This window comes from Lampetra fluviatilis, chromosome 3 (assembly GCF_964198595.1).
Source record: "Lampetra fluviatilis chromosome 3, kcLamFluv1.1, whole genome shotgun sequence".
Lineage (NCBI taxonomy): Eukaryota > Metazoa > Chordata > Hyperoartia > Petromyzontiformes > Petromyzontidae > Lampetra > Lampetra fluviatilis.
Genome location: NC_136277.1, coordinates 7,298,149 through 7,314,113, shown reverse-complemented (window position 1 = coordinate 7,314,113; position 15,965 = coordinate 7,298,149). Strand labels below are relative to the sequence as shown.

Below are 15,965 nucleotides of genomic sequence, written 5' to 3'. Positions count from 1 at the left end.
ATTCCTGGGTGATTATAGTAGGTATAAGCTAACATATTGGGTTAATTATGCACACCATTGCCTTGTGAATGTGTATTCGTTAATGTCAACTTAGAAATGTGTACGTACATGCATTACTCTTTTTGTGCATTTACTGCTGGATGAGGGCCTCCCCATGCCATGCAGGTCATGGGGGTTATTTGACCATACACCACCACCCATATTCGTGGGAGCAGAGAATCAGAGGACAGCACTGCACTCTGCTATGCAAGATGTAGCAAACCGCTAAACTGCTTATGATGGCCAGGCGTGCATGGTGGTCACCAAACCAAGCGCTATCCAGGCTTAAAATTGCTCAGTTACTGAGACGACAGTTGTGGTGTGGAGACGACAGTTGTTCTCAGAGAACGGATCGTTGACTCGTGCGACATTTATTTTCCTGTTCTTGTTACCTTTAATGTTGCCGGTGCTGCTGCTGCAATTTCTGGCCTTGCTTTCCCTTCCGGTGTCCGATCACGCAGCTTCAGTGACGGTGCTTCTGGGATACGTTAATTATTGTACAGGTTCCAGTTCCTCTCCACCAGTAAGGATTGGTACAGCAGATGGAGTTTCATTTTCTCTGCTTCATTTCCATTCCATATGCTCTTGCCACAGGGTCTAGTTTAGTTGTTGCATCTTCAAATATTATGTTGTTTGATTTCCTTCCCACTCCATTTAAATAATCAGTTTCATCTTGCTAACTATAGAAGCATTGTCAAAGGAGCATTATTTGTAATGGCTTTATCCATACATGGCACTGTTTTATCAGGCTTCAGTGACAAGAGGACTATTGAGCAAGCCTTCCAGGAATTTCGAAACAAAACGTGCATCAGGTTCACTCCTAGAACACAGGAGGAGAATTACATCAACTTCCAGGCACTGGACGGGTGAGTGGGTGCTCTTATCTGTGTGTTTGCTGTAGGTGTGAGTGTAGGTGTATCTGTGTGTATGTGCTGTAGGCAGGAGTGGTAGTGTGGCGGTTAGCGTGCTGCGCTACGAACCCGGCGACCCGGGTTCAATTCCCACTCACAGCCAACACCAGTACGATTATTTGAACTGGTCCTGGGCTTCCTCTAGGTCGACTCAGTCTCAAATGAGTACCTGGTGTGGTGTGTAAACATTGCCACTGGGGAGACAGAGGCAGCCGGGCGTGGTGCTGGCCACCCACCCCCTAGTGTGCCGTGCCGGCCATCATAGGTGCTCGCTAACAGCACTTGCCCTTACAGTCTGTTAGGGCTATACGGGGGTCATTATCTTTGTATCTTTGTGTATGCTGCCTGTATGTCAGTCGGTGTGTGTAGTTGTGCATGGGGTAGGTGTGTTTGTAGTCTCATATTAGTATTCGTCTACATTGACCAAAATAAATTAACAATTCGCCGCCCTCGCTTTAGGCAGCCTTTAATGTTTATGTTCCTAGGGCAAGGACTGAGTTGAGGCCTGGCTGTCAGCCCTCGCATAGACCTGGGCCTCAGGCTTTATATATAAGTTAAAGTTGTATTAGAATAGCAATTATTATTTATTATTATATTTAATTTAATACATGACTTAACTTTCGTGACTGCAGGAATTCACATTTTTTGGTTCTTTCGGTAAAGTCACGTAGATAGAAAATAAAAATAAAATTGTAATAACATTTAAAATCAAAGCAAAAAACCCACGACGTTTCGATTGCAACACATTTCTCTCCGCCTGATGAAGACCGCTTGTGTTGTGATCGAAACGTCGTGGGTTTTTTGCTTTGATTTTTAATTTTATAAAAAAATATATTTTTAATTGTAATTTTATTTTCTATCTACGTGACTTTACCGAAAGAACCAAAAAATATGAATTTAATACATTTTAAACAAATGCAAAAATGTCTTGTTTTTTTATTTACTTCTAAATTAAATGTTTGAGGTGATGGTCATGCTTAGGTGTTAGTTAAAATAAGTTATAATATGTAAGTTAGTGTGTAATGTTTATATGTGTAGAAGTCTGTGTACACCTAGCTTGGCATGGGGGATGTGGTTTTTCTTTCATATTTAGTGTTAAATGTTTGAAATAGATTGTATGTGTATATTTGTATCTGTCTGTTTTGTGCATGACAGTGTGTTTATGTATATGTGTGCGGAGTTTTGTGTGGCCTTCAAGTGCACATAGCCTGGCACAAGCACCGTGGTGACATCACTGCCACTTAGTGGCGAATGGCGGTTGTTGTGTGTGGGGAGCAGCAGCGTAGTGATTAGCGCGCAGCACTAAGAACCTGGCGACTCAGGTTCGATTCCCACTCATGGCCAACAGCAGTGACAATTATCTGAATTGGTCCTGGGACTCCGCTAGGTCGACTCAGCCTCAAATGAGTACCTGGTGCGGTGTGTAAACATTGCTACTAGTGTGGTGCTGGCCACCCACCCCCTCTGCCGTGGTGGCCTTCATAGGTGCTCACGAACAGCACTTGTCCAAAGAATATGTTAAGGCTATACGGGGCATCTTTGTCTTTGTGTCGACAAAGTCGGTGAGTCCCTATGTCTTCTATAACCTCCTGTCAGATGTACGAATACATTTTTCCCCTTAAGATAGAGTTATTCTATTCGGTGACTTTCATTCCTGAGTGAGTCATGATGTGCTGGAGTGATTGGATGGCATGGGCCAGATCAGCTTCATAATAACAGGAAGCTTCTAGATTTATGTGCAGCCGATGGGTTTGTAATCACCAACACTCTCTTCCAAATCAAAGTTTTTGGGTTTAGATCGCGTTATTTATAAATGTGTCGTAACCCTCCACCACCTGACACGGCCAATCAGTAAAAAGGTGTCACGTTGACAAAAGACAAATAGTTCACTGCTTTAGCCCACTGGTGTGTTGAAGCGTGAAACCACAACATTTACAATTTGAGTACGACGTTTCGCTGGTAATTGCATCCAACATCATCGGGCAATTCGCCAGAATGGTGAGGCTCTGCTCTGACACTTTTTTACTGATTGGCCATGTCGGGTGGTGGAGGGTTACGACACATTTATAAATAACGCGATCTAAACCCAAAAACGTTGATTATTAATAATATTGGTCACGAAAGCCTACGTGTTTAACTCTCTTCCAACATTGGCATATCAACACAACATCATGATGAAACAGAGGATGCAGGCCCATGTCCTTGACACAAAGTCCTACTGTGGAGCTGATCTGCATACTGACCATTGGCTTGTCTGTAGAATGCGCCTACGATTCTTCCACTACGATGGTGGTTTCCACCTTGGACCCTATTTAAACCCACAGTGGCCTGGTCTTGTCGAGCTGATGAAAGTTACAAGCGAGAATTTCATCATCGCTTTCAGCTGGGTTTACCATCGTCTCCCCCACTCCTGATTCCAAGAGGAAATGAGTGAGGTTCAGGATTGTGGCTCATGCAGCTGCAATGGCTAGATTTGGTACGCAGTCCAGACCTCCCAGAGACCCTGACTGATAGAGGAGATCTTCCAGCTATCTGAGAGAAAGCGACAGGCCCACTCCCACTGTCTACAACATACCACCTGGGAGAATGAGAAGGCTTACCACAGCCTTCGCTCAGACGTTCGAAGAACTGTGCAGCACTGCAAGGATGAGTGGTGGTTGTGGATTGCTGAGGGGATGGAATCTGCCTCAATTGCATGTGATCTTAATTCTAAAAAGTAACTTGCACCGCCACTCCAATCACCATCTTTAACAGGTTTGCAGGTTTGCTGAGCGTTGCTGTTAGGTCTTGGGGTAGGGAAAAAACCTCGGCCCAGATAACATCACTGGGCAAAGTGAGCTTCACCTTGTTGGGGCTGTCATGCTCCAAATACTTGAGGAAGCAGGCACCCCTTGTGATTGGCTGGCTAATGTGCAATTTGTTGACGAAGGGCGAAAGGCGATCCAGAGCTGCAAACTGCCCTATATGATTCATATAATCATATAATCACAACCGACTGGACCACAGGACAGGTGCCGCAGGATTGGAAGGATGCACTAGTGGTGTCGAGGCATCTTCCTCCTCAGTGTGCTGGGGAAAGGTCCTGGCAAGGATTATTCAACATTGCCTTGCCAGGCACGCTGAGGCGATGGTGCCGAGTGAGGATCACCTGCTTGTTCTGCGATGGCCCCGTGTGCATTGTTTATTCTGCTGTCACCACGTGTAAATTGCTCACAATAAACCCCGGGTACTGTGTGAGCAGGAGCTGGTCGTTCCTGGGCAAGAAGGAAGGAGCTCAGTCCTTGTCCCTGGAGCCCGGGAAGGTGACCAAGGGCACGGTTCTGCATGAGCTCATGCACGCGCTCGGCTTCCAGCACGAGCACTGCCGCAGCGACCGCGATAAGTACATCAAGATTAACGAGGACAACGTCGAGGAAGGTGGGGCACTGCATGAGAGACACGCTCGGCTTGGTACCCTCGTGGGTGGCACGCTTAACAAACATGCAGGCATTGTCAGGGCAGCGCATAAGCAAGCATTTGGGATCCCCCTCTACACCACGGCAGGGCCTGCGAGCCGTGAACTTGAGCTGTGACTTCTGTTACGTGAGAACCTTCACTGCTCACTCGCCTCTAAGTGTGTACGAGTGAGTCGCTGCTGTTTCGTACCATTTAACTGAGGTCTCCTGAACGGCTATGAAGAGCTTGTTTCATGACAGAAGTGTATTCTATGCGAACCAACAACTCGCTTCTCAAGTGTTGTATGTGTAAGAGAGACTCGAACGTCATTGTCAATAAGGACATGGTGGTAGGTATGTTTGGAATATGAGGCTGAGATAAACATACAGTTGCTCAAAGACAGTTGCAACGATTTCAAGAATTACAAAATGAAAGGAAGTAGCAATCCATAAACAGTTGGGAGCTATGGTGTCACGGTACCAGAACTATCATCCCTGCCATTGTGTCATCTACAATGAGCTGTCAAGATGCTGTCGATTCACTTCTCAAATCCCAACTCCCAGCTTTGTGTCATGAGCCATCACAGTTTTACGTTCCCCTCTGTGGACTGTATCATCATTTATAATTATCAATGCTCATTTTATGTTTTAAATATTTTATTTCCTGACAACTTATTAAATACAAGTAGACCTTGCTTAACGCTCAAGATGCGTTCCTGGAGAAGTGAGCACAAATTGAATCGGCGCTAAAAGGGGTCATTATACAATTGTATATATTGTGATGTGTTCCCAACAGCGTTATTTCTTTTGTATGAGCAATATGAGGGCTTCATTGGAGTATCGGTAATAGCACTAATAATAATACAGATGGTAAATATTTAATAAATGAAAGTCATTATTTATTATTATAACATCAGTATTATGCACTGTACTCGTAAAGTACATGCCAGTGGTGGGAGACGAGGTTGCAGGAGCTGATGTGCTTCCAGTCCTCGGAGTCATTCTCAGAGAAGAGCTCCAGGACCTCCATGATCTTGTGGTGCCCTCAGTCTAAATCTGTGGTGAGGTTTCTTTTAGGTGGAGCCTGAGACTCTTTCCTGGTCTTGTGAGTTCTCACCTGGCTAAACAAATATTTAGTTTTAAGAGTAATTGTGATCACGAATCGTGATAATTCAATCGCAGGGGGTGGGGTCTGGTTGGCTCAGCGTACATCACTCTCATTGGCTGAGCTTAAGCACTATTTAGACTTCTTAATTTTTTTTGTCCAAATGTTCTCCAGGACTAAAAGCGATGACGAAGCAGCATTCTACGGGGTCGGGCTGAGCGAGATCTGCCTGTAATATTAATTAAAGTTCACAAAAAAAATGTTCTAAAACTATCAGTAGTAAATTAAATAAGTGCTTTGGCATAACGTTTTCAAAACAATGACATTTTCTGACAGGATGAGCATTGAAGATATTATAGGTTGCAAAGTTTCTATTATTAGAACACTTATGTGAGACAATTATAGACAACTAACTTTTGTTTGTATTTGAAGTCCATCAAAGCACAAAAGTACAGTTAAATTTTTTATGAATATCACAATAATCGTGCTATGATATTTATTGTGTAATTTAAAATATCAGGGCAGCTCTAGTGGCAAGAATAAACATGATTTCTTAATTTTCAGGAAACCCAATATAATTATTGCCTTTTGAGATTATATCTGCAGTAGTCGTGTTAATCTGTACAAATGCCAAGATACAGTCACCCGTCGCTTAACGTCGGAGTTGCGTTCGTGGAACATGCGACTTTTAATGAAGCAATGTTAAGCAAAACCTATTTACCCATAAGAAACAATGTAAATACTTAACATAATACACTTTGTTAACCTACATATTTTATAGAAAAACACTGGTGATTAACTGTAGCTCTCAGTAGAGAAACGGTTAGGTTCGGTTAACACTCACCAGTGATGGTTGTGGAGCTTCCTAGAGGTGACGCGCGGTGTTGGAGCTACGGGGAAACAACTTTCTTCTTCGCTCTAGATTTGAAGTTTTCGTGACTACAGGGATCCATACTATTTGTTTCTTTCGGTAAAGTCACGTAGATATAAAACAAAATAAATTATTCTTCTCTTCTAGGTCGAGTTGCTGGTAGGATGGCACTGCACTCCCTGCTTGCATTATCCTTACAAAAAATGTCTGTGCCTTTTTAAAGATATGACAGCTTTTAAAGCTGCATTGCCACCCTGATTCATCACCCTCGGCCTTTAAGTCCTGAAACAAACTTCGTAACTTTTACCTGGATCACCACTAAACTGAGAGGAATGTGCCACTCATTTTGATCTTCAATCCATGGTGATAACAGGCGCTCCATATCATCGGCTGCAAAGCGGCGTAACAATTCTAATTTCGTTATTAATGTCATCACCTTCCTACACATTGTGGCACTTAAAGCAATATGATCACTTTATATTCTTAGGTTTTTTTCGGTAAAGTCACGTAGGTAAAACATCAAAATTAATGAAAATAAAATAAAATAAAACAAAAAATCACGACGTTTCGGAGGCAACACAAGTCTCCGTCATCAGGTGGGACCGTCACAGCCGAATTAGCTGCAGCTAATTCGGCTGTGACGGTCCCACCTGATGTTTTACCTACGTGACTTTACCGAAAAAACCTAAGAATATGATTCCTTGCAGTCACGAAAGCTTCAAATCTAGAATATGATCACTTCTTGGTCTTTTAGCACTTATGTTGAAAACAGGATGGGTGAGCAGGTGGCCAGGACTAAGATAAAGATCTAGGGGCAAGTTCTGTTAGTTGCACCTGTGAAAGCCGACACGTCACACAAATGTAAAAATAAATCATTAACAGCTACATTATGTGGGCCCATCTTGAACCAAACATGTAATGGCGTCTGTGCTTACTGATGTAAATCGTGTTGTATAATGGGCGCCGCGATGGCGATATGTTATCTACAGCCTGGTACGCAGGAGGTCGTGATTTCGATCCTGACCCTGCTGATGCTGGCTCTATATTTGGAATTTGTGAGTTCACTCTTCCCGTGGTGGCCAGTTGGAAGTTCTGATCCATTCGGTGTTGCCCTCAACATTTAGAAACATTAGTTTGGATCATTTGGCTCTGACTATAAATTCCCATGTGTGGTGATATAAACCACTTTGATGAGCTATCGTGAGTGGTCAGGTCACCTCGAAAAATATATCATAGCTCAGCGGGCTTTACCCGGTAAACATAATAGTTTTGTTTCGTTTTATAAGACCATGGGTCTGGTGTCACGTATTGGCAGGATGGAAACATTCTAAAGATTAAGTTAAAAAAAAAATTTGCCCACATTACCATTGATGCTGCAACATCAATTAGGCCCAATGTCTTCAATGTGTACTGTATATTAATATTGTGTTGATGCAAATTCTAAGCAATGTTTTGGTATCGAGAGATTTCGAAACCACTGAGATCACAGCCTCCGCGATGCTGAGTGTGACTCCATCGCACCCCGTAAATCAAATAAGTGTCTGACTGACAGGTGGTTTCTGCTGCAGGTGAACAACGCCAGTTTCAACTGCTGGATACTGCCGACTGTGAACTTCCCTACGACTACATCAGCATCACCCACTACGGCAGGTAAGGCTCTTGTGATCTCACCAGGTTGTGGCTTGACAGTCTGAGCCAGTGTCATTGCTCACAGCTCTCTGAGCAGCCTCATTCTTAATTAATCATATTGGGCATGCATACTCTTATTCAGCTCTGTGCCACGCTGCATCATGAGTGGCTCCTAGTGGTGCTCTTGCATTGGACGTGAATTCATAACTACGCATGTAACAGTTTATAGTCACGGCATTCTTGTCCTGGGGTTCACTGTTACTTATCTGGTAAGAGTAAGCTTGTGTCAAGCTGAGCTGCTTATGTCTCTGGGTGCTTTTCACAGCGGTTTAATGCCACACATGGTCCATCTTCTCAATTTGCATGACCCAGAGCTCGGTGTTACGTCATCAACATCTCTAGGGACCTTTGTTGATGATGCCGTCAGCAAAGGGCAGGGTAGTTGCATGCAGTGTAACGATAGCTGCCCACTGCCTACTCTTAAGGTTGTTCTGTGAGACAGTGGAGTGTAGGAGCAGGGAGACGGGCGTGTAGTGCGCTGGGAATGGTTTCCATGACTTGAAGCATCGTGGCACACTCTCTTGTTGGATAATTACTGATTAATAACGCTTAGTTCTGCCTCGCCCAGCTCCTAAATCCTTTTTAGAAAACAGGTACAGAGCAAACTGATTACATATTCGGCATAATAATTAATAACGATTATTAATTTTACAAACAATAATTAATTCAATTTGATATTTAAAATGCTGTAGAATGTGTAATGTGCACAGTTTTCGCGGATGTGCAGGAAACCACAGACAAGTGGGAAGGCAGCCAGGAACAGCGTGAACAATTGCCCATGATCTGTGGCCCTATATTGGGATATTTAGCCAACTCCATTAATGGGTCTTTATACATACCCACAAAGCATAACTAAGAGGTTGTGCTAAGATAAACCCTTGAGGGATATTGATAATAAACACTTCAGTTAAAGTGTATAACTGTTATGATCATGGTTAAAAGCATTGCCTTATTTTGCACTGGAAATCATAGATTAATGTTTAGAGTTATTTGTGATGCTTTTTGAAATGGTCATCAAAAAACCTTTTTAGCTGAATACCATTAATTGTGTAATTTAAATAGTGTACAGATTGAGTACATCAGCTCATTTCACCCAATGAGTTGTGTGTTTATGTTGAAGGGACGCCTTCTCCGGTGATGGGATAAGCCCTACGATCATCCCTATACCAAAGACAACCACTGTCGGCCAGCGGGAATGCCTCAGCCCACTGGACGTCGTTAAAATCCGCAAGATGTACAAAACCGTAAGTATCGGGACAATGAGGCATAGTCTACAGCAACGTACGTGGGGTACTGAGTGTGGACGGCATTGTTAGTGCAGTACTGGGGCAAGCACTGGGTGTAAAATAGAACCGTGCGGCAAAGCGAAATGAATCGTAGGCAACTCATGCAGCGCTCATCCAGGGTGCACCCGGCAGTGGCAGAGCATGAACTGTGGGGTGCCTCACTTGGCTTGCTCTGCGCGAGTCATTTGCTGCTCTGCAGGGACCAGGAATCCACTACGGAGAGAAAACGATCCCACCGCTCGAGCACCGCATCGCAAACACGCACCGCGTTCATCATTAGTACTGCCTTGGCACACTGCATAGTAGGCTGACATTGGAGACGATGGTGCTTCTTCATCGTGGAGAGAAGGCTGCACATGTACGGACCCAAGCGTATGGACCCACAATAAGGGGTCACACGCGTACGGACCCACGCATGTGTGGGGGTCGCACCTTATGCGGTGTGGCCCTGAGAACACCACGGCCGTTGCAGCCCTTTAGTTTTGTTTGTCCAACTTCTTGCTAACCCAGCTGTCTGCAACCATCGTTTTGGGCCGGACCCAGCCCCCCCATACCCCTTCCTCCAGCCCGCCATGTGCTTTAATTTTTAAGATTTATATTTTTTAAAGCTTCTGCCTAAAATCAACCTGAATTTAAACCAAACATTGAAACGGGGGATTTGGCACACCCTGTTGCAAAAAATCAATCAACTTTCTTTTCCCGCACTTTCGGATTTTGAATCGGTAAATTAATACCGTGTTATTATGCTTTTCATTTTCATAGGCACAGTTGTGTGGCCCACAGGAGTTGCATTTGAATCCAAACTGGCCTGCTCTCTGATTGAGGTTGACACCCCTGATCTAGAGAATCAGCATTGGTGTGACTCCATAGATTAACCTGCACACGCACAAACACTAACATGCACACACATTAATAATCACAAATACTGGCATGCACACTTACAAATATTGGCATGCACACACATGCACACTAATACTAGCATTTTCACAAACACATGCACACACATCCACGCACACAAATACTGACAGGCATACACATGTGTTTGTCTACTGGCATGCACATATATGCACACACACAAATACTGGCATGCGCAGACATGAATACCAGCATGCACACAACTTGCTAAATTTAGTTCCTAGGTTGCTATCGATTCATGCGCTGCATTTTAACCAAATCTCAGGCACATGAACAGGGAGAGCCAATCTAACTGTGTCAATCAGAATTTCACAAAACGCTGAATGACCTTGGTGTGTTCACCTTTACTCAGATGGCAGAAGGAGACATTGCTAAAGCTGTTGCTGAGGTAAGAACATCACTGTTCCTTGTGTTTTCAGGCCGATTTAACAAAGGTGTGCATGATTGCATGTGTAGTAAAACACAATCCTTATGAAAGTATTGCCTCATTATAAAGGAATTGAGAAGCTATACGATGAAGGGATGTGTCACCACAATGGGGAACTGCAGGGATGAGACTCCTGACTCATGGTGCTGAATGTGAATGTTAACAGCACCACTGAGTGGACAGAGCCCCACTCCTACAGCTCGTGGGCGTGACGTGGGGTGTGATCAGGGGACAGCCGCGAGGATGTCAGGGCAGTTGACAGACAGCCACTTGGCTGGTTACCAATTGTTCCAATTATGGAGCAGTTTCTTTTTAGAAAATTGTATTACCCATTTGGGTTCAAACACACACACGATTGTCAGAGTATTCTCTGACTGTTTATATAGTCAAATTTAGGCGACGTTACACATGAACAACAGCTTTGTCCAGGCCAACACCACAAACTGACTGAATATGTGGCCATTTTGTCACCAAGTTGATGATGACATTTATAACACCTTGTATGAAGAAGTAGAAAAGGCAATAAAACATCTGAAGAAAAACAAAAGTCCAGAAGTGGATGGAATCAGCAGAGAAATTATTAAAGCTGGAGGGAAGGAACTTATAAGGAAATCCATGGGTTATGCAAGCAAGTATGGAGAGAAGGGAAAATACTGGAGGAGTGGACAAAATCTATACTTGTCATCATACCGAATAAAGGAGATCTCACCGATTGTAAAATTTACAGAACTATCGCACTAATGATCCACATGGGGAAGGTACTAATGAACGTATTATAAAATTGTATTAAAGCACAAACTGATAATTATTTGGCATATGAACGGGCAGGGTTTAGGAAAGATAGGAACACAGTACAGCAAATCTTGATGCTAAGGATTATAGCTGAGAAAGCAAAGAGAAGAAACGGCTGGTTTACAACTGTTTCATAAATTTCCCGAAAGCATTAGATTTGATGAAGAAATATATAACGTGGGCAACATTAAGATCATACAGAGTAGGGTAAAGACTGATACAGATTCTGCAGGATATAGGAGAAAGGTCAAAGTCAGCATTAAAGTTTGGACAGGAAATAGGAGAATGGGTCCTAACAACTATAGGTACGTGACAGGGAGATCCATTATCACCAAACAACTTCGTCACAAACTTGAAAGAGTGATGGATGCCATTCAGGAAAATGGCACGGGAATATCTGTGCAAGGAGAAAGAATACATAACCTGAGATTTGCGGACGACATAGATCTATCTGATGGAAGAAAGCTGAATAGTACTGCAGGAAAATGTTTATAAGCTACATAAGCAGGAAAGAATGCAGGATAGAGGATTAACGTGGGCAAGACAAAGACGACGGTGTTCGGAAAGGATAATATTGAATAAGAATTAATACTAGAAAGCAGCAAGATTGTGAATGAAAAGGAAGTTGTATACTTGGGAAATCTACTGACATAGGAAAACGACTGCATGAAAGATATAAGAGCGAGGATCACAAAGCCAAAAGGGGTAATGGCAGGATTGAATAACATCTAGAGAAGCAAGCAAATCAGCTACCAAGACCAAACTGAACATCTTAATAATATGCGTGTTCAATACAGATTTGTATGCCTGCAAGACTTGGACATTGAAAAAGTCTGACAGAGATTAGATATTGGCAATCAAAATGTATTGCTACAGAAAGATACTTCATCTAAGCTGGACCCAAAGGGTGACCAACGTAGAAGTAAGCACGTAGAAGAAGAGCTGATGATGCAGGCAGTGATGACAGTGAAACGGTAACTATTTGGATACATATATAGGATGGACAACAACAGGAAAATTAAAATTGTGTTGTTTGGAAAAATGGAAGGAACCGTAAAGAGAGGAAGACCTAACAGAGAATGGCTGAACGACGACATAAGAAATGTGTGCCAGAAAGATGTAGCACTACTTGAGCATATTGGCACAAGACAGAGGAAAGTGGAAACAAATGGTGACATGTGCAGTGTGACACCTACGGGTTATCTGCCTATGGATCGTGATTGTGATGATGTACAAAAGCTTATCCAGAACACCAGTTTAACATAACTGAATGTGTTGCCTTTTTTGCATTTAGACCACCAATTCAAAGGGTTGAGAAAATGTGGTTAAGGCTGAGAGCTTTTGCACAATCAATGCACACGCTTGTCTATTGTTAGATCTGTTTGTTTCCAGCCTGTATTAATGTCATGATTAGTTTTCTTGTTAAAAAAGATGTTTATTGTTTACAGGGCACACACCATTACTGTATGCTACAGGCATAGGTGTATTTTCACTTGAGCTGGGTTTACCTTATTAGTAACAATATATTGCCTAGTTTATCGGACTGTTGAGAAGTGAGAAATAGCACTAACTACAAAATGAAATACAGGCAATAGCACTGACTCCACGATGAAATACAGGCAATAGCACTGACTACAAGATGAAATACAGGCAATAGCACTGACTACAAGATGAAATACAGGCAATAGCACTGACTCCACAATGAAATGCAGGCAATAGTATTGACTACAAGATGAAATACAGGAAATAGCACTTGGCTTTGCACTGAGATACAGTATTCCCTCGTTATTCGCGAGGGATATATTCCAGAAATGCTCGTGAATAGCAAATTTCATGGATATTGATATTAAGCTATGTAAAGAATCTAATAAATACATGAACATTTTCACTGAAACACAAGTAATAGCACTGGCTTACCACAGACACAAGCAACAGCACTGACTTACCACTGAGACACAAGCAATAGCACTGACTTATCACTGACACAAGTAATAGCACTGGCTTACCATTGAGACTGTAGGACAATCGCGTGACTTTCTGCAGTGGTGTCTTGACAAGTTTGGTTCCGTTATATTTTTTGGTTATTTGTTTAAACCTCGTTATTTGGATGTAAATTTCCTTAAATGATACGTTTTATTTTCAGACGGCCATGCTTGCACCCACATTGAAAGCACCTGTCCCAGAGGTACGTGTCATTGCACTGGTTTGAAAGAAGCCCGCTGCTAGATGTTGTCAGCTTTTACATTCGGCACAAGGCTTCATTCCTCAAGACTTAGTGAATTGCATTTGCTTGAAAAGGTGAACGCAAGTGACCACTTATGGGCACACAACTACTTGTTATTTGGCACATCTTTCTGTGACTTATAGAACTTTCGCACTCATGCTTAAGAAGTCTGACACAAAAAACCTAAACATATTGGGGGCGCCGCGGTGGCGAGGTGTTAACTACCTCACGTGGTATACAGGAGGTATATTTGGAGTTTGCATGTTCTCCCCGTGGTCGTGTGGATTTTTCTCTAGTTCCAGTTTGTCTCTCCACAATTATAAACTTCATTTGTGTCAGGTTGCTTCTAAAAAAGAGCTATATACCGAGTAAAATAATAATAGTATAGTACGTATTTTTCTGTTAGAATAAAAAGCACCTTTCTTAACAAACTTTCTACTGCAGCCACATTGTTTGGATTTACATTGCTAACCAATGGAGCTCCTTCAGAGCCACACAGAACACAGCGTAGTTCTGCTGGATTCGCTCTGATCGTTTGTCTCCTATTTCTACAGGTGAAAGCAAAGGCAGAGGCAACAAAGCAAGGTACGTACTTGTCACATCGACTTTGTTGGGCATACAGCTCTTTCATTAGAAGTGTTCCTGCCACGTTTCAGTCTGACACACTGTGCTTTGCACAGAGACTGTGCACGGCCCTTGTGTGAATGACATGCACGGCATGCGCAGCAGGTGCAGCGCTGTAGTCTGTGAGTCATTATAGCCCTCTGCTCATCACTGGCAACCGTATTCTCTTGCAGACTCTGGGGGCTGCGCTATCATGTAGCGCCAGTGGGCCGTGACCACACGCTGAGCGCAACTCGCCCGGCAGGAAGAGATCGAATGGAATGGGGCATCACCACCGCTCATATTCATTTTACAATTCAATAATCTTGAGCATACTGTAGGTGTTATTTTCCACAATCCTTTTTGCTCCACTGAACGTGATTTGCTCTTCTTAAAATTTTAAATATAATTAGATGTTTACATTGTAATGGCTGCTTCATGGAAATGGGGTATAATGATGTGTTAATAGTCTATACATTATTACACACAGTTCACATATCTCAATATAAATGTTAGTTTCATGTCCTTTAGCAAAAACACTTTCTGAAAATGCCTTTACTCTTGAGTAGCTCATAAACAGTAATTACAACAAACAGCCAAATCGAGATCCAAACGTCACACCTGCTGGCGTTGACACTGGTGTAACCATCAGAACATCAACCAGCCGCTGCGCACATCCCTTCATGAACGCAAACTTAAATACAAGCCACAGTGCGACTGTGGCCATGCATTCCAAACTATGGACCACACAGTAAACCACTGTAGTCTGCACTCCGTCCATGGAGGAGGAATGAAAAACGACACCAACTCTCTCTATAATCCCTCTTGTGGCTATCAGACCTTGGTATTGGCATTCAGCACTTGAACATAGTTGCATAAGCATTAACAGTTCACATACATTTATTGCAATTAATTTTTATTGCAAAAACAGACAATGGGAAGATTTGCTGTCAGGGCAGTGTGACAGCTCAATTACAGGGGATGCACAACGTCCTAGGTGAGTGTGTTGCACGCATCTCCCTGGAATATTTGGTCATTATGTTTTGCAATGCCCATTACATGGCATAAGGGGAGCCCCAAATCTACCCTGTAAACAAAGAATGCCCAGGTTATGTAAAGTAGCTTGGGTGACTGGCAGAGTGCGCACGCCACACACCCGGCCTCCTTACTGGTGGCAGTGATCACGCCCCGCAGGGCACCACTTTAACTGCTCACACCCCAAACGTGCACTGAGCTCGTGCTGTGCACTGGACTCACGATGAGTTCAGCACGCAGCACAAATGTGTTCCCTGGTCCCATCGTTCGTTATCTTCCTCTTTACTCAGTCTCATTTTCAGATTCTCTTTGAATATCACGTGACAATCCAAGCCTGCATGCAGGCTATGACAGGGCATGCTTGTGTGTGTACATGGGGGAGTCTGCTAATATTAAAAACCTAATCCCAAACGCTCCTGCCATCCCATTAACATTTCAGATAGTAGATAACTCTTATAATGCACAAAATGGCAGGAATAGGAAACCTGTGTGTTATGTGTTTTAGTTGCATGTTGACCGTGTGCGTTGCTCTTTTCTGCAAATTGAAATGGATGATTTGCGGATTGGTGCGACTCTGCATATGTTCTGCCTCACGGCAGGTGTGGGGGTGTGTGTACACAGGAATTTTCTGTTT

At 43.0% G+C, this 15,965-nt stretch overlaps 1 protein-coding gene across 1 annotated transcript in view; it reads left to right on the top strand.

The window, feature by feature from the left end:
* Nucleotides 1-15,558, top strand: part of LOC144948122 (uncharacterized) — a 48,788-nt gene extending 33,230 nt beyond the window's left edge. Inside the window, exons 11-18 of the mRNA XM_078877557.1 lie at nt 788-905; nt 4,192-4,367; nt 7,929-8,010; nt 9,170-9,293; nt 10,603-10,638; nt 13,613-13,654; nt 14,248-14,278; nt 14,491-15,558. Coding sequence (XP_078733683.1) covers nt 788-905; nt 4,192-4,367; nt 7,929-8,010; nt 9,170-9,293; nt 10,603-10,638; nt 13,613-13,654; nt 14,248-14,278; nt 14,491-14,516 — 635 coding nt within the window. The 3' untranslated portion in view covers nt 14,517-15,558. The remainder of the gene's footprint in view (nt 1-787; nt 906-4,191; nt 4,368-7,928; nt 8,011-9,169; nt 9,294-10,602; nt 10,639-13,612; nt 13,655-14,247; nt 14,279-14,490) is intronic.
* Nucleotides 15,559-15,965: the final 407 nt, after the last annotated feature.